Source organism: Bos taurus, chromosome 18 (genome assembly GCF_002263795.3).
Source record: "Bos taurus isolate L1 Dominette 01449 registration number 42190680 breed Hereford chromosome 18, ARS-UCD2.0, whole genome shotgun sequence".
Taxonomy (NCBI): Eukaryota; Metazoa; Chordata; class Mammalia; order Artiodactyla; family Bovidae; genus Bos; species Bos taurus.
In genome coordinates, this window is record NC_037345.1 from 52,580,795 (window position 1) to 52,604,310 (window position 23,516).

The 23,516-nt window shown below is 53.0% G+C and overlaps 1 protein-coding gene and 1 pseudogene across 3 annotated transcripts in view; both read left to right on the forward strand.

Annotated features, from left to right (window-relative positions):
• Positions 1-1,355: 1,355 nt before the first annotated feature.
• Positions 1,356-23,516, forward strand: part of NECTIN2 (nectin cell adhesion molecule 2) — a 33,104-nt gene continuing 10,943 nt past the window's right edge. For 2 of the 3 annotated variants that reach the window (XM_005219196.3, XM_005219198.3), the window contains exons 1-5: positions 1,367-1,649; positions 14,987-15,382; positions 18,730-19,026; positions 20,190-20,307; positions 21,290-21,438. In XM_005219196.3, coding sequence (XP_005219253.1) covers positions 1,559-1,649; positions 14,987-15,382; positions 18,730-19,026; positions 20,190-20,307; positions 21,290-21,438 — 1,051 coding nt within the window. In that variant the 5' untranslated portion in view covers positions 1,367-1,558. 3 annotated transcript variants of the gene reach the window in all.
• On the forward strand, positions 11,296-14,980 carry LOC100141014 (large ribosomal subunit protein eL15-like; annotated as a pseudogene).

Consider the following 23,516-nt stretch of genomic DNA (forward strand, 5'->3'; position numbering starts at 1 on the left):
GAATGTGAAGAGGTAGGTGGGGGAGGGGAGAAGCGGGAGCCGCCGGGGAGAGACAAAGGGGCCGAGTCAGAGCGAAAGACACAAAGACGCGAGGAGGTTGGGAAGATAGGAGAAGTGGGACAAGGACACGGGGAGGGACTAGTCAAGTCTGGAGGCCCGACCTAGCCCAACCCCGCAGGGCCAGCCGACCGCTGGGAGCGGTCTGTGCTGCCCCCTGGCGGAAGGCTGCAGTAAGGAGATGGTGCGGACCAGATGCAGGAGCAGCGGGCTGCGGGATGGAGAGAGGTCAAGAGAGACGCAGAGAGAAACCAGAGACACTGAAAGAAACACAGAAACGCACCGAGAAACACAGGGACAGAGAAAGACACAGAGATAGAAACCCACAGAGTGACAGGGGTCAGGACAGACACAGATGCAGGGAGCGAGAGAGACAGAGCCAGAGTCAAAGGGATGAAAAAAGACAAGAACCAAGTGACACAGAGACAGTGATAGGAAGACCACCAGGAAGAAAGAGACCAGAAACACGATGCGACACCGAAACGTGAAAACTGAAAGACCCAGAGATAAACACAGGGACGGAAAAAGAGGCAGAGAGACTCACAAAGACAGAGACACTAAAAGACAGGAATCTAAAAAGACACGACGCGGTGACTCCTAAAGTCTCAGGCAGAGATTAGAAAGAGATGAGGATAGGCTGAGAATGCGGACAGACCTGACAAGACAGTGAGCACGGGGCGAGAACTGGGGAAGACGCCAGGCGGCGAAGGGGGTGGAGTCTCAACATGTGGGCGGGGCTCCAGAGGGGCGGGTCTATAGGAAACCACATGCCTCACGCATGTGTGTCCAGATGGCCCTATCCAATACTAAAGGGGGCGGGGCAGAGGCCTGGACAAACTGAACTCCTGAGGGGCAGGGGAGACTACGGGGAGAACGAATGGGTAGGGCCATGCCTGAGGGCGGGACTTCGTGGAGGCGGAGACAGTCGGAAGCGCGGTACTGGCCCCATCAGCTGGGGGCGGGGCTCGAGGGCAATTTAGGTGTAAAGGGGCGTGGCTATAGCGCTAAGGGGCGGGGTTTGCCTGGAGAGGGCAAAGAGAGAATTCTGGGGCATGCAGGCCGGCGATCAGAGAGTCCTGGGAGGGACGAAATTAGAATCCTGGGGAGCAGCGGGTGTAGAATCCTGGGAAGGGGAGGGAGAGGAATGCTGGGGGGGCGGGGCAAGCGTAGAATCCTGGGCAGAGACAGACATGGAATCCCAGGAGGGGGCGGGGTCTGACCTGCCTGAGGGGGCGTGGCCGGAGCCAGATCGGCTCCGCGAGGAGGGGAGGAAGGGGGTGGATCCTGTGACGTCAAGTAGTCCGAAGCCAGAAAGAATCTAAGGGCCAGGGGCGCTGAGCCCGAGAACCGGACCTCGGCAGCAGAGCCGAGAAAGCCGAGCGCCGCGGGAACCGGCCGGCAGCCGAAGCCACTCAGGCACCTACTCGTCTGCCCAGTCGATTGGCGCACGCAGAGTGGCCCTCAGGCCCCTGCCCGGGCCCAGTCCCTCCCCGGGACCCCCATGGCCCGGGCCGCAGCCCTCCGGCCGTTGAGATTGTCGCCGCCGACGCTGCCTCTACTGCCGTTGCTGCTGCTCCTGCTCCGGGAAACCGGTGAGAGAACGCAGACGCCTACCCGCCGCGCGCGAAACCATCCTTTTCCCTACCCCCAGCAGGAGGGTCGCTACGATCAGGCGAGACTACCCCCATCTTTCCTTCTCTCAGAGTTGGGAGTCTGAGGCCCGGGGAGAATTGAGGGCAGGGAGCCAGATGTCTTCAGAGGGGCGGGCGGGGAGCTCGGACTTTGGGCCCCTTACAGGGCCAAGAATGATAATTCGGACGACCTGGGGAAGGGCTTAAGGGCTCCAACCCCGGGCCCCAGGGTGCTGAAGGCTCTGACTCCTGGGCCCAGAAAACAAGGAACTCCTGAGCCCCAGAAAAAATAGGGGCTGAGGGCTCTATCTCTTGGGTCCCAAGGAAAATGAAGGCTAGAGGCTCCGTCTACCGGGGTCCTGGTGGAACTGGAGTCAGGAAGGGCTCGAACTTGTGGGTTCCAGATTGTGAGCAGGGTTCTCTGTCTGTCTCTAGGGTCCCAGACAGAACTGGGGGGAGAGGAGGCCAAAAGGCCCTGTCTCCTGGGCTCCAGGTTTAATTGTGGGCATTGGAATGTCCTGGAATTCAGATATAAATGTGGGTAGGAACCCTGTCTCTTGGGTTCTAGATCTGATGAAGAGCCAGAGGCCCTGTCTGAAAGCTGGAGGCTCGGTCGGTCTGTGTCCCGCGTAGACTAAGGAGGCAGAGTCCCGCCGTCTGGGACCTTTCCCGTTCCTTGTGAGCGATCGGCGGGGACATCCCAGGGGAAGTTTTCCCGGTTTCACTTTCGTCGAGCCAGGGCAGGGCGGGGGCGGGAGCTCTCCAGGCTCCCCGTTCCGGATTCCCGGTTTCGGGGACTTCATCTCTCCTCTCGTCGCGCCTTTGTCCTCAGAGCCGCAGCGGGAGGTGGACGTGAGGAGACGCCGCCCTAATCCGCGGTCTCTCCCTCCGCTGTGCCCACTTCCCCGCCCCCCTCCCCGACTCCTGCTGTTTGCCCCACCTCCCCTAGGGGAGGGGTGCATCCCCAGGAGAGGGAGGGGCTGCGAGGAAACAGGTGAGGGAGGCTCTCGCCCTGCCCCTTTGCAGGTGACCCGGTTGTTTATTCCCAGCTAGAAACTCACGATAGATACTGGAGTTTCACAAACGTTTGCCAGAAAGTGCGAGGGAGCTCGCGGGAGCCCTAGATCTTTTCTTCCCCCAGCCTGTCTCTTAATGGTCTCCCAGTTTGGACCCAGAGCAGGGGCACAGACTTTTCCTTCCGGCTGTTTCTCCCTCTGCGTCAGAAACAGTGAGATAAAATCAGTGCGTGATCTCGCAGAAGGCTCTCAGTCGCCCTAAGGGACAGGTCCAGTCCCTGTTCCCATTCAACAGATGAGGAAACAGAGGCTTAGAAAGGACAAGCCACTTTCCCAGCATCCTCAGCCAGTTTTCAGACTTCAGAGCCTTTCTTGGCTCTGCCCTACCTGGTGGGCTCCGGAAAGTGCCTCTGAGCCTCCATTCCCTTCTTTGGAAAACTAAGATAACAGTTCCATCCCAGCAGGGACACTGGGGTTGGGGGGGAGGGCCGGTTCAGAGATCCCACTGATCCTCGGAGGAAGCTCTTAGCGCCTGAGGAGGAGAGCGTCCCCCTTCCCCACACTCCATCCTTGAGCCTTTGTGCCCTGCTCTCTCTCATCTCTGCCTCTTTCCTTCCCTCCTTCCCTTCCTCCTCTTCTCGGTCTCTTCCTCCCCTCCTTCCCTTCCTCCCCTCCTTCCCTCAGTTTCTCTCCCCCTCTTCCTCTCTCCATTTCTCACCCTCTCCCTGTCTGCTCCTCTGGCTCTCTAATCTCTCTCCAAGCTCTTTCTCTCCTCCTTTTTCACCCCCTCTCTCTCTCCTTTCCATCCGTCTCTGTTTCCCTGTCCGTGGCTCCTCTGACTTCCCCCTCCTTGGCCTCCGAGGAATGAGGGTGCACCACCTGGGCTTCTTGCCGGGCCAGCCCCCCTCCCCAGTCCTCCCGGCTTTCACTGCTCATCCATGTCAGCCAGGCAGCCCCACGTAGCAGAGGGGGATGGGAGGAGAGGGGACTGCCGGCCTGCTGTCTCTTCTCATTAGGGAAGGAGAACTGGACAGGGGAGAAGTAGGGGTGGGTCTGCCCACATCTTGGGGGGCAGTAGAGGGCCAAGAGGAATTCAGGGAGAGGCTGGAGATCCACACATGGGGACAGAAGCCAATAGAGGGAGGGTGTCAAACAAATTTAGGGACGGTGTCAGAGACACATGTAGAAATGGAACGGAGATGGGGGATGAAATCCAGCCACAGGGATGGGGGCAGAGAAGGTGGGGGGCAGGGGAAAGGGAGCTGGGAAGACATCTTGAGAAAAGCAGGAACAGCATAAAGAGACAGAGGTTTTGTGACAGTTGGGTGGGGGCCCAAAAGACCCCAGCCAGTCAGTGATGGTGATGCGATGACCCAGGGTGGTCAGAGCACAGGCCAACCTCAAGGTCTCAGCATGTGGGGGCCACGGGGGGTGGTAGACACCGGAGGGACAGGGAGTTGGGCAGGCTGGCTAGCTCCCCTGCCCCCACCAGGGACGCTGTTACATTTTTAATGTCCCAACAATGCTGAGAAATGGAGCAAGAGGAGGAGGAGAAAAGGGGACCCAGCAAGATGGCCCAGTGAAGAGGAAGTATGGCAGGGATGTGGAGAAACATGCAGAGATGGGGAGACCCAGGAGGCAGAGGGTCAGAGCCGTGGAGAAACAGAGATCCTGAGAGACAGAGACCAGAAACCTGGAGAGATTAGAGACCCCAGGAATCGGTGCTGGGAGCCAGATCCCAGAGACAAGGAGACCCCCAGACCCAAAAGATCCAGACCTCAGATGTCGGAGTACAGAAGAAAGAGAATATGAGAACAGATAGGGTCTCTTGGGCCTGGTGAAAATGATCTGAAATTGATTGTGGTCATGGAGGCACAAATGTATGAATTTACTAAAAGTCATTGAACTAGACACTTTAAATGGGCGAATCATATGGTATGGGAATTGTATCTCAATAAAACTTTTAGAGAGAGAGAGACAGATGGACAGACACGGAGAGCAGAGACTAGGGACTCCTGGGAGACACAGAGGGGCAGACTGCGAACCCTAAGAACCAGAGACAGAGACACAAGAGATCAAAGAGACAGGACCTGCAAGAGGAGGGCCAGAGTCTCAGAGACAGAAGTGTTTTGGTGTAAACTCGGCCTGGGCAGAGCGGTGGGGTGGGGTTCTGTCTGAGGGGCTCAGCCAGGAAGAACAGTCCTAGAGAGTCATCCCCAGAAGCATCAGACTCCACAGGGGAGACCTTCAGTAGGGGTGGAGTCCCTGCAGAAAGGCAGAAAATCACAGACCAGGGAGGGGAATGATGACCATCCTCCAAGCTGAGTGATGACCACCATCAGAGAGGTGGGCTGGGGAGGCAGGTGAGGATATGCAGACCCAGACAGCCCAATATCTTGGCTGCTTCTGCTCAACAACACCCGACCCCTGCCTCTACCCCCCCGGCCCTCCGCCCGCCCCCCCGCCCTCCCCCGCGCCCCCCCCTCCACCCTCCACCAAACCGGCTCCTGGATGTCCGCTGTGGGGGTGGGCACCATGATTGATGCAATTAATTAACTATGGAGGTAGCAGCTGAGGCTGGCACTCCAAGCACGCTGGCCTTTGAGGGCCAGCTGGCGTCCACCACACTCTATGGTCAGAGGGCAGGTCTACGATACCTTGTAGGTCTGGAGAGGGTGAGCCAAGCTGGGAGGAGCCAGCCAGGCAGGCAGGAACCCAGGAGTCCAGGCCCCCAGCCCCTTCCTCTCAGCCCTGATTTCCCCTCCCCGGATCTCAGGGTCTCAGGCTTTGGGTCTCTGTCCCCACCCGCCCAAAGGATTCCCCTGGGCTCACACAATGCCCTGGGCTGCCCCTGCCCTGCCACCACAGGAAGCCTAGCATGCCAGGCCACAGGCAGGGGAAATGTGTCTGGGGACCCAGCTGACACCCCATGAAGCTGTCACCAGCCTGGCTCGCTGAGGAAAGCTGAGGGCGGCTGGTGTTCCCACGGCCACACCCTCCCCCACTGTGCTGCTGACCATGTTCTGGCCAAGGTCAGGGCACAGGCTCTCGCCCAACAGTGTCCTGGACACTAGGGTCTGAACTCCAGGCCAACCTTCCTCCTGGCTTCATTTCTCCCGCCTCTGCCTGAAATGCAAAACATCTGGGCATCAGCCAATACACCTCGTTCCCCTCACCACCTACCCCTGCCCCACAGCCGGTCAGCCTCCATGTCCCAACCGTTCTAACTTCTGAATGTGTTTCCAATCCAGTTCATCCTCCATCCCCACTGCCCTGACCCCCGAAGCCTGGCCCCAGTCCATTCTGAGGGTTCTTTCTAAAGCACAAATCTAACCTTGTCCCTCCCCCTGCCTTTAACTCTCTATGGTTCCCTAGTGCCCCTAAAAAAAAGCCCAAACTCTAACTCAGCCTCAGCCTCTGTCATCTAATGCACTGTTGCTTCCCCATCTCCACCTCATTCATTCACTCAACACATTTCTGGAGCTCTGTAAGAGCTGTAAGTGTGCCGGGTACGCCTCTAGGCTCTGGGAATACAGCAGGAACCAAGGCTCAGATGATAAGAATCTGCCTGCCAATGCAGGAGACCCGGGTTTGATCCCTGGGTCAGGAAGATCCCCTGGAGAAGGGAATGGCTACCCACTCCAGTATTCTTGCCCAGGAGAATTCCACAGACAGAGAAGCCTGGCAGGCTACAGTCCATGGGATCACAAAGAGTTGGACATGACTGAGGGACTAACACTTTCAAGACAAAGATCCCTGCCCCGAGAACTAATGTTCTAGCAGGTAAAAGACATCAGGTGCAATGAGGAAAACGAAGCAGTGTCAAGGGAATTTCTGTTCTCATCATTAGGGTGGTCAGGGAACACCCCAGAGCAAAGATCTGAAGGGAACGAGGGAGGGGAAAGTATTCCAGGATGAGAGAACAGCAAGTGCAGAGGCCCTGAGGTGGGACTTGCCTGGCATGTCTGAGAAATGGTGAGGAGGATGGCGTGTCTGGAGCAGGGTGAGCCAAGGGGAGAGGGTGAGAGATGAGGTCAGAAAGAGCACGGGCACAGGTCACACAGGACCTTGTGGGCTGCTATAAAGACTTGAGCTTTTTTTATTTTCCGAGTGAGGAGAGAGCCATAGAAGAAGACCCTTCTCTGCATGTGGAAACTGCAGGGGGCACCTGCAGCCCTTCATGGCAAGGGAGGGGGTGTGTGTCAGATGACCTAGGGGAGAGATGCCACTGGCTTAGACCAGGATACGGGTAATGCAGGGGTCAAACCTGGTCCACTTGAAGATATATTTTGAAGAAGAAGCTGATGGGATTTCCTGATGGATTGCAATGGGGGTTGAGAGAGAAAAAGTGGAGTCAGATATGACTCCAAAGCTTCCATCGTAAACCTTTTACTGAGGTGGAAAGACCGAAAAGATGGGCCATTAACCATATGGGGGCTGAACCATGCTATTCATTCATTCAAAATGAGGCATTTAGAATGGGAATCGTGGAGCCTTGGAATTTTAGAACCTCCTTCATTGCACATATATGGAGCATCTACCAGGAGCAGGTCTCTGTTGCAGGTCTCGAGTGTAACCCTGTGAACAAGACCAGGCAAAGAATTCCTGCCCTCCAGGAGCTCAGGAGGGTCATGAAAACCTGGTGTGTGAGATGGGGAAATGCGTTCGGGATGAGGGGATGATGAGGGCCAGCTAGTCAGAAAGAGGAAGGGTGTATGGCCATCCAGGACAAAGTATTGGTGATAAAAGAAATTCCTGAGAAGCTTGCCCCACAAGAAGCTAAAAGTGGGTTTTTTTTTATTTAATTAATTCATTTATTTCAGGCTTACCGACCAGAGATTGAACCCCTGCCCTCAGCAGTGAAACCACAGAGTCCTAACCACTAAGCTGCCAAGAAATCCCCAAAAGTGGGGTTTTTTTTTTCTTGTTGCTTTTTTTTTTTTAAATCTTCTGAAGCTACCAGGGCCATTTGAGTTGCAGGAGGACAACCTCCCTCAGAAGAGAGGTGTGAACCCCAGGCCACGACAGTGAAAGCCTGGGTCCTAACTACTGGGCAACCAGGGAACTCCCCAGAAGAGAGGCAACTGCAGCCACAGGATTTCCTTAGGACAAGAAATCTGAGTCCCCAAAGGGACCCAGTGACCCAGGCAAGGTGTGGAGCTCCATGGGCTGGAGCTTGGCTTCCCTTGGGAAGGGTCTCCTCCTCCAGGAAGCCCTCCTGCCCTTCCCCTTGGCTGGGTCAGGCCCCTGCTTTAGGTCCTCCCCTCCAGCACCAGCCCTGCCCCACCCCGCCACCGACTGTCTGTGCAATCTCTCCCCTCTCCTGGAATGTCAACTCCTGGAGGACTTATCTTGACACATCTGTGAAATGTACAGCCAGAACAGATCTTGATATTTATTCAACAGTTTTTTTTGTTCTTTTTTTTTTTCCCAACAGTATTGATTGAGCACCTACTATACCCATGCCCTGGTGTGGGCTCTAGGGATACAGTAAGCAACAAGATAGATAAATCCCCGTCCTCAGGGACTGACTCTCTAGTACCTGGGGTCACCGTGTTGAGCAACTATTTGTTGCCCACTGGTTGGCACAGGCTGGAAAAGAATGGCTAGCAGGAAGGTTCTACCACTCAAGCCCTTGAAGTTCTCAATCTTTGCTTTAGTCAAGTTCTTCTCCAAGTGAAGAACCCTCAATGGTTCCCACTTACCTCAAGAAGAAAACTTAAACCCTCATCCCCACCCTTCGTCTCTTCTGCGCTCACACTGGCCTGGGTGTTTTTCCCCTGACTGAGTTCCCATCCCTCCTCACCCAGCTCAAAGGGGGCAGAGCCCTTGGGAACCCTTGTCCCATCCTCAGCGCCTCTGGGAGCCACGCAGGGTCCTGGCACCTTGAGGGAAGGGGGCGACCCTGCCTCAGCTCCACCCAACTGCTGCCCCCAGGGTCTCATATCCTGATTTTTGTCTGGATTTGACCTCCAGACCTTTCTGTGCTGCTAGGTCACTTCTGAAACTATGCTACCTGAGCCAAAAGTAACTGAGGGAGCTGGACTTGGTCGGTAGCATGTGGCTGTCTGCCCCTACTTGACTCACCTGCTGTGCCTGCCCTCTGAGGAACCTATGGGAGAAAATCATGTCATGGACTTGTCGCCAGGGACCCTACAGGGTTGCTCAAACATTCCCATTTTACAGATGGAGGAAATCAGGCTCAAAACAAAGTCACCCGGGGACTTCCCTGGTGGTCCAGCGGCTGGGAGACTCCATGCTGCCAATGCAGAGGGCCCGGGTTTGATCCCTGGTCAGGGAACTAGATCCGACATGCTGCAATTGAGAGTTGCCATGTCACAGCTAAAGATCCCATGTGGCACAATGAAGATGGACGATTCCACATGCTGAAACCAGGGCCTGGTGCAGCTAAATAAATAAATATTAAAAAAAAAAAGTCACCCACCTAAGAGGGCACAGAGCCAGCAGGAAGCCCCCAGCCATCTGCTCCAGGGTCCCACACATGACACTCTGCAGTGTGGTCCCTCTGGAGGGGAGGATGCCCACATCTCAAGGTGGCCCCCCTGGGTTTGAGTTGCAAGATATATGTAGGGATTCCACGAGATGATATGTGTGTCACACGGCCTTGACTGATGGCTTCTTTTGAGCAGTGCCTAGGATGGGTCCTGCCTTCTCTTGGGGACCCTCTCACTAGGGTCACTGTTAATGTTCCCTGGATTCCTGTGGGAGGCCAGCCGCTGCACACATGCCTCCCCTTACATCTCGGTCAAGGGCAGCTGGGCATGGGCCTTTGCCTCGGAGCTGGGTGTCAAGGGCTACTTATAATTATACTTAGCTGGTTATGTTTATTTACCAAGCACTGATCTTGCACTTCCTGGGGCCCTGTGTGCTAAGTGCTCAACAAACATCCTTTAATCCTTAAACAGCAACCCCTAGGAGGTGGGCACCATTATTACCCTCCCCTTTACAGCTGAGGAAACTGGGGCACAGAGAGGTTAAACGACTTGTCCAACGTCACACAGCCAGTAAGTGGCAGAGCTAGGATTTGAAGGCACGCAGTCTGTGCTCTCAGTCCCCCATGCTTTACTGCCTTGCACGGTAAAAAAAAATTCGCCTTTTTTAAAAATAAATTATTAATGCATTCATTTGGCTGCGCTGGGTCATAGGGTTAGAGTTAGGGATGCGGCATGTGGGATCTAGTTCCCTGGCAAGGGATTGAACCTGGGCCCCTGCATTGGGAACATGAAACCTTAGCCACTGGACCACCAGTGGAAGTTTCTGGAGAAACATTTATTTTTATGTTCATTTTTATTAAAAGCCAGAAAACCAATGATGAGCTGAGAAATAAAAGCCATATATTCAGACAAAAACTGGCATGGAAATGTTCACTGTAGCTTTGTTCATAATCACCAAAAGGTGAATACAACTCAGCTGTCCATCAGCTGCTAAATGAATGAACGAAACATGGTCAGTCTGTACAGTGGAATATTACTGAGCCATAAAAAGGAACCGAGGCACTGATCCTCGTTACTGCCTGGGTACACCTTGAAAACACTGCCAAGTGAAAGATAGCAAACACAAAAGGCCACGTATTTTTTTATTTGATTTATGTGATATGCCCGGAAGAGGCCAGTCTCTAGACAGAAAGTAGATCACTGATTGTCAGTGACTGGGCGATGGGAGGTGCAACTGACTGTATGATTGTTACATGGATTTCTTTGGGGCATTATAACAATGTCCTAAACTTGATTATGGCGATGGATGCACAACTCCTGTGAATACATGAAAAGCCACTGACTCGTACATTTTTAATGGATAAATGGGAATTAATCTCAATAAGGCTGTTAATAGAAAAAAAAAACAGGTTTAGAGGGTTGTAGGCAGGTTTAGAGGGTTGTAGGTTTTATAGAAACAACTGTGCAGGAAAAAAAATGAAATATATACCCTTAAATTTTTTTTTAATTTCTTTTGGCATAGATTTGAGTTTTTGTTATTTTTGGAAAATTCTTCTTTCCCTCCAAACATTTGACAATGAAAAGTTTCCAACATACACGTGTAAGTTGGGAGAAAGGCCCAGCAGCCTCCCTCATCTCTGCCTCTAGACTTGACAGCGTGTCATATTCTGTCCTGTTTGCTTCATCACTTTACCATTTTGGGTTTTTTTTTTTTTTTGGATGAACATTTCAGATATGACATTTCCACCTTTTATCTTTCCCTTCTTTCTTCTTCTTGTTGGCTGTGCTGGGCAGCTTGTGGAATCTTAGTTCCCTAACCAGGGGTTGAACCTGGGCCCTCAGCAGTGAGAGAGCATAGCCTTAACCAGTGGATCGGAAACCAGGAAATTCTCATCCACCCTTCATCGTCTAAGGAAAAGAAATACTACATAAAAGAGATAACCAACAAGGACTCATGCATAGCACAGGGAACTATACTCAATGTTTGTTAAACCTATAAGGAAAAGAATCTGAAGACAATTCTGAACGGCTGTGCTATACACCTGAAACTGACACATGGTAAATCAGTTATAGGACTTCCCCGGTGGTCCAGTGGTTAAGAATCCGCCTGCCAGGGAGAAAGGTTCGGTCCTTTCCGTCTGGCGGCAGCCATCAGGGTGAGTCGAAATGGGTGCGGACAAGTACATCCACGAGCTATGGAGGAAGAAGCAGTCAGACGTGATGCGCTTCCTACCCCGGGTGCGCTGCTGGCGGTACCACCCGCTCTTGCGCGCTGCACCGCGCCCCTCGCGCTGCACCTCCCCTATCCCCCCTAACCCCCCTGCCCCGGCCCGATGAGGCCCGCAGGCTGGGATTCAAGGCCAAGCAAGGTTATGTCATATATCGGATTCGTGTGCGCCACGGTGGCTACAAACGCCCAGTTCCTAAGGGTGCCACTTTCGGCAAGCCTGTCTCCCATGGTGTCAACCAGCTCCAGTTTGCTCGAAGCCTTCAGTCTGCTGCGGAGGAGCGCACTGGACGCCACCGTGGGGCCCTAAGGCTCCTGAATCCCTACTGGGTTGGTGAAGAGTCTACATACCAATTCTTTGAGGTTATCCTCATTGATCCATTCCATACAGCTATCAGAAGAAACCCTGACCCCTGGTGGACCACTAAACCAGTCCACAACCACGAGGAGATACGGGGCTGACGTCTGCAGGCAGAAAGAGCCCGGGCCAGGCAAGGGCTACAAGTTCCACCAAGCTATTGGTGGCTCTCGCTGTGCAGCTTGGAGAAGGTGCAGTACTCTCCAATTCCACCGCTACCGCTAATATAAGTAATGTTTGTCAAGTTCTTACCTAATAATTTAGGACGTTCTTGTCTGCTTAAAAGTGTTTTTTAATTTCTGTTGAAACTAGTTGTGTGCAGATTGCTTCATTGAATGCATTGTCAAATTATAAAAGTTAGGGACTTCCGCAGTGGTCCAGTGGTTAAGACCCTGTGCTTCCAATTCTGGGGGCACGCGTTTGATCCCTGGTCGGTCTGGAACTAAGACTCCACATGCTAAGACCTGGTACAGCCAAAAAAAAAAAAAAAATTATGGAAGTTAAAGTGCAGTGATGCTCGAAGACTTTAAGTGATGGTGTAACCCGTTTCTAATAAGGGGAATGCCTTTGTTTTTGCTTTCTTAGGGAGTTGATATGTCCATGTTTAAAATGCTGTTTGGGCAATAGGTGTAAAGTTCTATAAAAGAGGAGTGCAGAAATTTCACCCTGTAGATTTGTTGATGCATGTGATGAGACCTGCAGCTTTACTGGGGTGATGCAATGCTCTGCAGTTCTATGGAGTTTGGCAGCTACAACGTTTTAAGTTGGATATTTCTTGGAAATGTGAAGGGTGTCCTGATCCTTTCTCAAGATCATATGCAGAAAAATAAAGTTGACTAGGGTCCATGTTTTAGGCTTAATCTGATACTTCATTTATGTAACTGCTGCTTCTGAAAGGCAAAAAGTAATGCCACCATTTTTAAGAGAATTGAATAGACCTGTTGCAAGAGGGTTCTCACAAATGAATCAAATCCTGGTTTACCAAAATTAAATTGCCTTGGCCTCCATGGTACCACTGAAGTTCACATAAAGCTCCTGGTTCAGACTCTGGCATGTGTAGAATACCGAACTTCATGCAACATGGTTGTATTGACATTGGTGTTGATTAAAACGAATGGAAATTGAACATTAGATAAGTGAGAGGGAGTTATTAGCCCTGAGGTTTTAGGAGCTAATAACTCCTAGGATTTAGGATTGGGAGGCTGATGTTCATCAGATCCCTTTCAGGTGTAGGACGATAGTAAAAACTTATCAAAAAATTAAATGTTTTATCTGTAGTATTAGTTTGTGACCATCATGAACCACCTTAGGGGATGCAGGAAATAGGGGTGGTTATATTTAAAAGTATCATTGCTAAGTGTAATCAGTGTTCTTAAAAGGCTACTGAGAAGGACTTCCCTTGGGGGTCCAGTGGCTAAGACTCTGTGCTCCCAATGCAGTGGGCCCAAGTTCGATCCCTGGTCAGGGAACTAGATGCCACATGCTGCAATGAAGATCAAAGATCCTGTGTGCTGCAACTAAGACCTGGCAACTAAATGAACAAATAAATAATAAGTATCTTTTTTAAAAAAAGGCTACTGAGAAAAATCATGTAGTTGGTGTCACTACAAGTTCAATTGGCTTCTGACTTTGTGCTGTCTACAGTTGTTCCCATCCCTGCTCAAACCACCCTCAAGAGCTTCACAGTTCCAGACTTGGCAGGCCACCAGTTGTGGCTGGGCTCACCACCTCATTCTGCTCGTTGCATCGTGTCTTCCTGTAGACTAGACTTCTGTTTCCCAGGGTGTGTTTGAACGTAGAAAATACGGAAGAGGAATTACCCCAGTTCTTGGTTTGCTATCTCAATAGGTAGTTTAATTTTGAAATCTAATTACTGATTTTCTTGAACCAATTTTTCTTGTTTTTTTTTTTCCCCAAGGGTTTTTAAAAGGCCCACTTAAGTCATTTCCAGAAAACAGACTTGCAAAACCTTTTGAGATCCAAATTCCTTCCTACTCAAAAAGTCTTAAACCATATTATTCTGTGTGTAGAGGTTGTTCAACTATATAATAATGGAATAAATGTCTATTAAACTGAAAATAAAAAAGAATCTGCCTGCCAATGCAGGAGACACAGGGTTCTATCCTGATTTGGGAAGATTCCACACGCTGCAGAGCAACTAAGCCCAAGCACCACAACTACTTAAGCACAGACAAAAATTAAAGAAATAAATAAAATGTTAAAAATAAATCAATCAACTATACTTCAATAAGATAGGGAATTCCCTGGCAGTCCAGTGGTTAGGACTCAGCACTCTCAATGGGAAGCCCGGGCTCTATCCCAGGTAGGGGAACTAAGACACTAAAAGCTGTGTAGTGAAAAATGAAATAAAATAGGATATTTTTAAAGATTTTTGATTTAAGGACTACTTTGTGGTTATTCAGTTGCTAAGTCATGTCCCACTCTTTTCCCACCCCACGGACTATAACATGCCAGGCTCCTCCGTCCTCCACTGTCTCCCAGAGTTTGGTCAAATTCATGTCCATTGAATCAGTGATGCTACCTAACCATCTCATCCTTTGCCGCCCCCTTCTCCTTTTGCCTTCAGTCTTTCTCAGCATCAGGGTCTTTCCCAGTGAGTCAGCTCTTCACATCAGGTGGCCAAAAAGTATTGGAGCTTCAGCTTCAGCATCAGTCCTTGCAATGAATATGCAGGGTTGATTTTCTTTTTAAGATTGACTGGTTTGATCTCCTTGCTATCCAAAGGACTCTCAAGGGTCTTTTCGAGGACCACAATTCAAAAGCATCAATTCTTCGGCACTCAGCTTTCTTTATGCTCCAATTCTCACATCCATACATGACTACTGGAAAAACCATAGCTTTGACTCTCTACTGGCAAAGTGATGTCTCTGCAGATTAATATGCTGTCTAGGTTTGTCATATCTTTCTTTCCAAGGAGCAAGTGTCTTTTAATTTCATGGCTACATGAATACTACATAATCACAATTTATTCATCACACCGAAGATCATGAGCAGTAATTCCACAGCTAGCCCAGAACCCAAATGGCCCTAGTTTTCCTCAAACTGTCTTATCTGGCTGGCCTTTTGGGAACTGGGACAGCGTGAAGATGCCTGCATTACCCTGAGGTCTGCATTTCCAGGGTGGGGTGGAGGGGGCCCCCTCCCATGATGGCTCTGCCTGGCCCAGGGATTTCTAGGTACTTCCCCGACCCGACATCTCTCTCTCTCTCCTCTCTCCCCAGGAGCCCAGGATGTGCGAGTTCAGGTCGCCGCTGAGGTGCGGGGCAACCTGGGGGACACGGTAGAGCTGCCGTGCCACCTGCTGCCTTCAGCGCCTGAAATCCGAGTGTCCCAGGTGACGTGGCTGCGCCTGGACGCGCCCGAAGGCAAACAGAACGTGGCCATCTTCCACCCCCAGTATGGTCGCAGCTTCCCCAGCCCGAAGCCCGGCAAGGAGCGGCTGTCCTTCGTCAATACTGCACCGAGCTCGGGGGCCGGGCAAGGCTCGGAGCTGGAGGTGCGGGACGCCACGCTGTCCCTCCGGGGGCTGACGGTGGAGGACGAGGGCAACTACACTTGCGAGTTTGCCACCTTTCCCAAGGGCACCAGTCGGGGAGTCACCTGGCTCAGAGTCATAGGTGAGCAGGGTGGGGGTGGGGGGCTGCGGCGAAGCGAGAGGGGGAGGGGTGCAACGCGCGAGCGCCCCCACGGGCCTGTTTCTGGGCTTTAGCTGGGAAATCGACCTACCTTGTCTGCGGTCATCAATTGGCTGGCCGTGATTCACTAAGCACCTGCTATTTGCCACCGGTAGTTCTGCAGGGAGGAGATACAGCCGGCAAGAAGCGTTCAGATGGTTGAGCCCCTACTCGGTGGCAAACGCTGTGCCACGCTCTAGGGATGAAGCCCTAAGGATAACAGAAGTCCCCGTTCTCCTGGAGCTTAGACTCCAATTAAGGGAGTAGATTAACATAAATAAGAAGAAAAAGAGTGAGCTGGGCGGTTGTAGGCGCTTTAGAAATTGGAGGAGAAAAAAAAAAATTGGAGGAGATTAGGTTACCATTTTAGTAAGGGTGGTCTGGTGCTATTTGAACCCAAAGTAGGAGGGTTTGAGGGAGTCCTGCAGGTCCACGGAGGAGAGTTTCAGGCAGCAGGAACAGCAAGTGCAAAGGCCCTGAGGCAGGGCACACCTGGAAGGTCTGAGGAAAAGCCAGGAAGTCAGAATGGCTGGAGATGAGTGAATGGGGGGGGGGGGGGGGGCGGGGCAGGGAGAGGCAAGGTCAAGGCAGTGATGGGGGAGCACAGATCACAAATGACCTCATGGACCATGAGAAGATGTTGGCTTTTGCCTTGAGAGAACAACAGCTACAGGAGATTCTGAGTAGGGGAGGAATGTGTTGACTTGGGTTTTCACAGGCTATGTGGGGAGTGAGGATGGAGGCTCACAAAGGCGGTGAGGGCCTAAGTCCAGGAGACAGGTGATGGCAGGTAGACCAAAGGGGAGGCAGTGGAGGTAGTGAGATGTCATTGTCTTATGGAAACATTTTAGAGGTCAAGCCAGAGAATAATCAAATTAGCAAACAAAAGGAGCTCCAGGATGTTGTAATATTCACTGTAAGGCCCCAGTGGACTCCTGTAGAGAGAATGGTCAGTGAAAGCCTCTTAGTCAAGTCTCGCCGTGTAAGCAGGAGCCACCCTCGGGAAGAAGAAGGAAGGTCCAGCAGAGGGAACGGGACAGTCTAGGCAAAGGCTGGGATAAGAGAAACAGACTGGCACATTCTAGGAAGAGACAGGAGGCTAGTGGCGAGGGCTTGAGCGAGCCTCAACTTGGCAAGGAACCAACAGGGCCAGCTTACACGAACCTCATAGACAAGAGGCCAGGTGGCTGGAATTCATCTGTTGGTTTTTTTTTTTCCCCCCGTGCTGAGCAGCTTGGAGAATCGCAGTTTCCCAACCAGGGATTGAACCCACACCCTTGGCAGTGAAAACATGGAGTCCTAACCAGTGGTGGACCACCAGCGAATTCCCTTCATCTGAAATGTTATTTGGAGCCATAAGACGGTTTCAAATCATAAGAACACCCTGACCAGGGTCTTGAAATTCTTTAAAAAAAAGTGGGGGGGGCGGTCACTGGCAGGACTTCCCTGCTGGTCTAGTGGTTAAGAATCCACCTGCCAGTGCAGGGGACATGAGTTCAATCCCTGGTCCCAGAAGATCCCACATGCCATGGAGCAACCTAACCCGTGCACCAGCACTACTGAGCCAATGCTCTACAATAAGAGAAGCCACCACAATGAGAGGCCCGTGCACCACAACCAGGCGTGGTCCTCACTCAGCGCATTTAGAGAAAACCCGCTTGCAGCAACGAAGACCCAGAGCAGCCAAAGATAAATAAAATTAAAAAAAAAAGATCAACTGGCTGCCAGGGTCAGGGAGGGGTGATGGGCATGGGGCATCAGAAGAGTAGACAAAGGTAGAAGGAAGCAAGGAGGCAGGTGAGAGAAGGCATTGGTTTGGAAGAGGGAAGAAGCAGGGAGGAGTGGGGAAAGGAGAGGAATAAACAGAGAAGTGAAATAATCATCCTTTTGGGAGATAGTGGGTGCTTGTCCGTGAACTAAGGGATGAGGAGGAGGAAGAATTCCCAGCCTTCTGGCTCCCACAGGAAGTGACCAGCATGACCACTTAGCGAAATGTGGAAGAGTTAGGGAAGGCATCTTTTCAAAGGATGCTATTTCTTGCTAAATCTTGGCGGTCCCCTGGGGTCCCACCTTCTTCCAGCAACTCTGAAGAAGCCACATCACTCTGGATACGTTCCCCCGGCTCTGAGCTGCAGAGAGTTGGAGAAGTGTACCCTGTAATGTCCCTCAGTACACACTTCCCTTCCCAAGGAACCACAGTTGTTTCACATAGTAAACCACTCTCCTCCTCCCCATCTTTCTCAAAGGCCTCTCTTTTTCTGCCATCATTTGTTCTATTAAGAGATACATAGAGATCACTTACTACCAGGCACCAGGTGCATATAAAAGCACAGAGCAGGACAGTGAAACCTCTACTTTCTTGGGGAGTCAAACTTCAGGGAAGTTTCTATGAGAAAGTGAGTCTGGGATCTGGAAAAGGAGGAGGAGCAAGACAAGAAGAAGAGATGCCAGAACATTCCAGGCAGTGCAAGTCACTAAAGACCCCGCAGTGGGCAGAAGCAGGGACCAGGGACAGGTAGTGATGTGGGTCAGAACGTGAGGGGACTGTCTGGTTAGGAGCACACATCAGTAACTGTGGTTGGCATTATTATTCCTCATGGAGGTTTTACCCCACCTAATATTTTTCCATGTCTCCCAGGAGGATGGGTGAAAAGGGCAAAAAATGTCCAGCTTTGGGAATCTCCATTGCCTTTATCTCACTGCTGGGCCGAAATCTAGTGGTGATGAAAGGAAAAGAAGTAGAAGTTCTTTTCAGCTGGACCTTTGAACTGCATTGTTCTGCTTTGGCTTTTCGCTTAAAATCACAGCTTCATCCAGGCTTGTGGACACCGTCTGCTTTACTAGCAGAACAGAACAGCGAATGCATTGTACTATAATGGCTAACCCTTAGATAGCACAGTGAGTGTCAAGCACTGTCCAAAGCGCTTTATATGTCGATTTATTTCATCTCTGTGGTGGGTCCTATTACTGTCCCCACTTTACAAAAGAGGAACCTGATGTAGAGAGTTGGGAAATGACTTGCTTAAAGCCATGCGGCTGCAAAGCAGCAAAACTCGGAAGTGAAGCCCTGCAGTTGGGCCTTGGGCCTCCCAGATGGCTCAGCTGTAAAGAATCCGCCTGCCAATGCAGGAGATGTGGGTTGGATCCCAGGGTCGGGAAGATCCCCCGGAGAAGGAAATGGCAATCCATTTCACTCCAGTTGAGACTTAACTGCTCAGCTCCACTGCTGAGGGTGTTTGTGGACTGACTCTAGGTGTGGAGTGACCCACCCCCTCTGTTCCTCTCCCCAGCCCAGCCCCAGAACCATGCCGAGAAACAGGAGGTCACATTCAATTTGGATCCTGTACCCGTGGCCCGCTGTGTCTCCGCGGGTGGCCGACCACCTGCCCGGGTCTCCTGGCTCTCACCCTTGGACGGGGAGGCCAAAGAGACCCAGGGGTCGGGGCCCCTGCCTGGCACGGTCACCGTCACTAGCCGCTACACTGTGACACCCTTGAGCGAAGCAGACGGTGTCAAGGTCATCTGCAAAGTGGAACATGAGAGCTTCCAGGAGCCCAAACTGCTGCCAGTGATTCTCTCTGTGCGCTGTGAGTACATCAGGCTGTGACCGCTCCCCCGCCCCAAAACACTGGCCCCTCTAGGGCACCGTCTACACGATCCCGGAGTGTGGTCCACACTGGCACTCTGGATCAAGTTCTGCACTGCCTTCCTGTCCATTGTCTACACTAGCTTCACTAGGCTCTCAATTTATTGCCACAGTCAATGGTACATCAGAATGGGCTTGCAAGGGTCAGTTTTACACATTTCTTCCCAATTCCACGTCCATTAAGTGTTACTGGTAGCTTGAATCAACTGTGGGTAGTATTTATACCAAGAGAATTGACAAACACTGCAAACTAGGGCTATCCCTTTTTTTTTTTAACCAGCATACAGGTGCACCCAGCAATCTCTTCTGGCTTCCATGGACCCCAGTTGACACTGCTCCTTCACTGTCCTATCAACTACTCTGTCTACTCGGTCCAACCCAGTATTGTTTACGCACACACCCCCCCCGTTCATACTGTCTGAATTGGCTCCCTGGACACTGTCTATACTGACTCGCCTGGGGTCTCTACACCAACTTCTGCCCCGAATGTGAGCACACTGGCCCCTGTGGACCCTGTCGACATACTGTGCTGCTGTCAATGTTGTTAGTGGCGATGGTGGTGGTGGTTTTGCGGGATCTTAGTTTCCTGACCGCGGACTGAACCCAGAGCCGTGGTGGTGAAAACACCAGGTCCTAACCACTGGACCCCTTCCCATATGTTCTGAGCTCGCTCTTCCCCAAACTGCCTACCCCGACACCCCCCACCCCCATATTCCCCAGAGAGGCTCTCCCGGCACTCTCCCCACGGACTCTGCCAAATAGTTACCTTAGCAGCTTTTCCAACCGCATACCCCAACTCAGCATTTTCTATACTAGCTCCCCAGACAATGCCTTCAGTTAAACTAATTCTCTAATCTGTTCTGGGCATGTCAGAAATGACACACATTATCTCTAGTGGCTCGCTCGGGCGCTGCCTGCACTGAACAATAACTTCCTCAGAATGACCCTCAGGGACGTCCCTGGACGGTCTCTGAGCAGGCACTGTCCCTGGGTCCACCTCCTGCCAGCCCATCCTGTTTCTTTAGGATTCATATCTGTCTACTCACTTGTCACCCCTTCTGGGATTCCCCTGGTCACTGAGCCATTCCCCCCTATTTCCTGCAGACCCCCCCCAGGTCTCCATATCCGGCTATGATGACAACTGGTACATCGGCCGTAGTGAGGCCACCCTGAACTGTAACGTCCGCAGCAAACCAGAGCCCACGGGCTACGACTGGAGCACGTGAGTCCTGTTTGGAGCCAGACTCCTGGGTCTGAGGGAGGAGGGGCTGGGGTCTGGACTCCAGGGTCTGGGGGAGGAGGGGCTGGGGTTTGGACTCCAGGGTCTGGGGGAGGAGGGGCTGGGGGCCTGGACTCCTGGGTCTGAAGGAGGAGGGGCTGGGGGTCTGAACTCCAGGGTCTGAGGGAGGAGGGGCTGGGGGCCTGGAGCCCTGGGTCTGGGGGAGGAGGGGCTGGGGGCCTGGATCCTGGGGCTGGGGAAGAGGGGCTGGGGCCCTGGATCCTAGGGCTGGGGGAGGAGGGGCTGGGGGTGTGGAGCCCTGGGTCTGGGGGAGGAGGGGCTGGGGGCCTGGATCCTGGGTCTGAGGGAGGAGTGGCTGGGGTCTGGACTCCAGGGTCTGGGGGAGGAGGGGCTGGGGGTGTGGAGCCCTGGGTCTGGGGGAGGAGGGGCTGGGGGCCTGGATCCTGGGTCTGAGGGAGGAGCGGCTGGGATCTGGACTCCAGGGTCTGGGGGAGGAGGGGCTGGGGGCCTGGAGCCCTGGGTCTGGGGGAGGAGGGGCTGGGGTCTGGACTCCAGGGTCTGGGGAAGAGAGGCTGGGGGTCTGGATCCTGGGTCTGGGGGAGGAGGGGCTGGGGGTCTGGATCCTGGGTCTGAGGGAGGAGGGGCTGGGGGAGGAGGACTCCTAGGTCTGAGGGAGGAAGGGCTGGGGGAGGAGGACTCCTGGGTCTGAGGGAGGAGGGGCTGGGGGCTGGATCCTGGGTCTGGGGAAGAGGGGCTGGGAGCCCAGACTCCTGTGTCATGAGAAAGGAACACCCGAGGCCTGAAAACGTAAGTCCCCCAGGAGGAGGGAGCTGGCAGTTTGGGGTGTCAAGGAGTAAGTTTCAAGTCTGTGGAGCTTGGCTCTTGAGGGTTGTGTCATCAGGGACCAGATTTGGGCCCCCCGTGGACCATGCTGCCCCTCTCACGTGACCCCCACACCCTCCAGGACTTCCGGTGTCTTCCCAGCCTCAGCAGTGGCCCAGGGCCCCAAGCTGATCGTCCACTCAGTGGACCGGCTGTTCAACACCACCTTCATCTGCACCGTCACCAATGCCGTGGGCACCGGCCAAGCCGAGCAGGTGGTCCTCGTTCGAGGTAAGCGGGTCTTGGGGGTGGTGTGATGACAGGGCCTGCTCCCCGAGTGTTCCTCCCGCTGGGCTCTGGGGCTGCGCTGCGGGGGCTGTGCCGCCGACCTGGGGTGGGCTGCACCCACCTCACCGATGTGGGGCGTGGCTTTTATCCCCCGCCCCAGGTGGAGTCTGGATTGGGGTGACTGGGTAGGTGCTGACAGAGGAGTTAGGAACTTGAGGCCTGAGAAGGATCCTAAGGAAGAGATCCAGGGCAACTGGCCCCGCCTCCAGCCACAGGAATCAGACAGCTCAGTCGTGGGAGGGCAGCTAGACGAGCACTCAGAGACAATAGACTTTTTACAGGGAACGCTGGCTGGTACCAGCCGGAAACCAGTTTGCGTGTGTGTTGGGATGTTTGTGTTCCTGGAGGTGGTATTTTGGGTTTGTTTTGTTTTTTGTTCTTTTGTTGGCCTGCCGCTCAGCTGACGGGATCTTAGTTCCCTGACCAGGGACCAAAACCAGGCCCACGGCAGTGAGAGCGTGGAGTGCCAACCAGTGGACCGCCAGGCAACTCCCTGGAGGTGGTATTTTGGAAACAGTGGCTGGTGTGTCTGGCAGTCAGAAGTGCTCTGAGTCTCCCTGATGGGACCCAAGATACACAGCCAGAGAGGGAAAAAGTGAAAGGAAACGAAGCCCAGGTGCGGGCTGATGGAAATGGGGTTGAAATCACAACTGTAGACTGTGATGCTTACAGGGAGCCAGAGGGCCTTGGTGTGCCCCCCCATCTCAGAAACACCACCAAAGACAAACTCAGAGTCACCCACGTAAAGACAGACACACACACACACTGGAGACAGGTGGAAGCAGGTCCCTTGCTGAGATGATCGTCACACACACACGCACACACACACACATCTAGAAAGACACCCACATGAAACCCCCCCCAAAAAAAGGAAAAATGAAAACGGATCCCTCTTGAGGAATTCCGACACTTGCCAGGGAGATGTGGTATAGCCACTCAGAAACACTGTCACAGACCACACACCCAGAGAGACCCTTGGCCTGCCCTCAGCACGTCTCACACGCTCAGGTCCACAAACACACACCTGGAAGGAGACAGCGCCACACAGACATGCTACAAGAACCTCCAGCAGCAAGGGCGCATGGGGAAACGTCATCACCCAGATGCTGAGAAGGAAACTCGGAGACGTTCTCAAGGGCACGCCCTCGGAAACCCCAGAAATGCCACTGTGGAGCTTCTCTTTCAACAAATCATCCTCTGACAAGTTGTTTGCTGAGGTTTTCTCTTGGCCAGCCATTCTCCTTGATGTTGGGAATACAGCGATGACCCAGTCAGAGTCCTGCCCTCCGAGGCACACCCAGAGGAGGGTCAGCTCCACCCACCCAGCAAGGTGCCCAACTGGAAATACACCCCCTGAACTGTACCCCAGATGCACACCCACCTGAGAAACCGGTCTCTCCACCCACACTGGGCCCGTGGGGGTGGAGCCTGCAGAACCCAGACAGGATCACACTGAAGGGCCATGGGAGAAATACACAGCCACGAAAGCATGGACGCCGCCCCCGAAACAGCCAGAAACCCCAGGAACGTCCGCCGCTGGCAACCCCCAAGGCGAACACACCACCATCAGAGTTCAGCCCTGGACAGGCAGCATTCACCCAGTGAAACACACGTACCCGGGTGGGGTGGGGTGCACACAGAATCACACACCCGTGGAAAGGCTCCCTGCCCCCGCAAAGGTAACCGCAGACCCACAGGCAGTCAAAAGCATCCTAGCAAAGTCACACACCTACAGATGGACACCAACAGATGGGGGGTACTCTCAGCACTCTAGAAATTCAGTCAGAGGTAGTGATGTGTCAACAGATGGCCCTGCCTGGAGAGGAGATTCACTCACAGCTCTTGGCAAAGTCACCGCAGAGGGTCTCAGAGACGGCTCGTGTTCCTCACGTGCACACAGACCCGCACAGGCTGTCACACTCAGTTTGGGGCTCACGCCAGAGAAAACATAAATACACAGGCCATGCCACAGGCTAGACGTTGCTTCAGAAACTTCTGACCCTAAGACAAGAACACGCTCA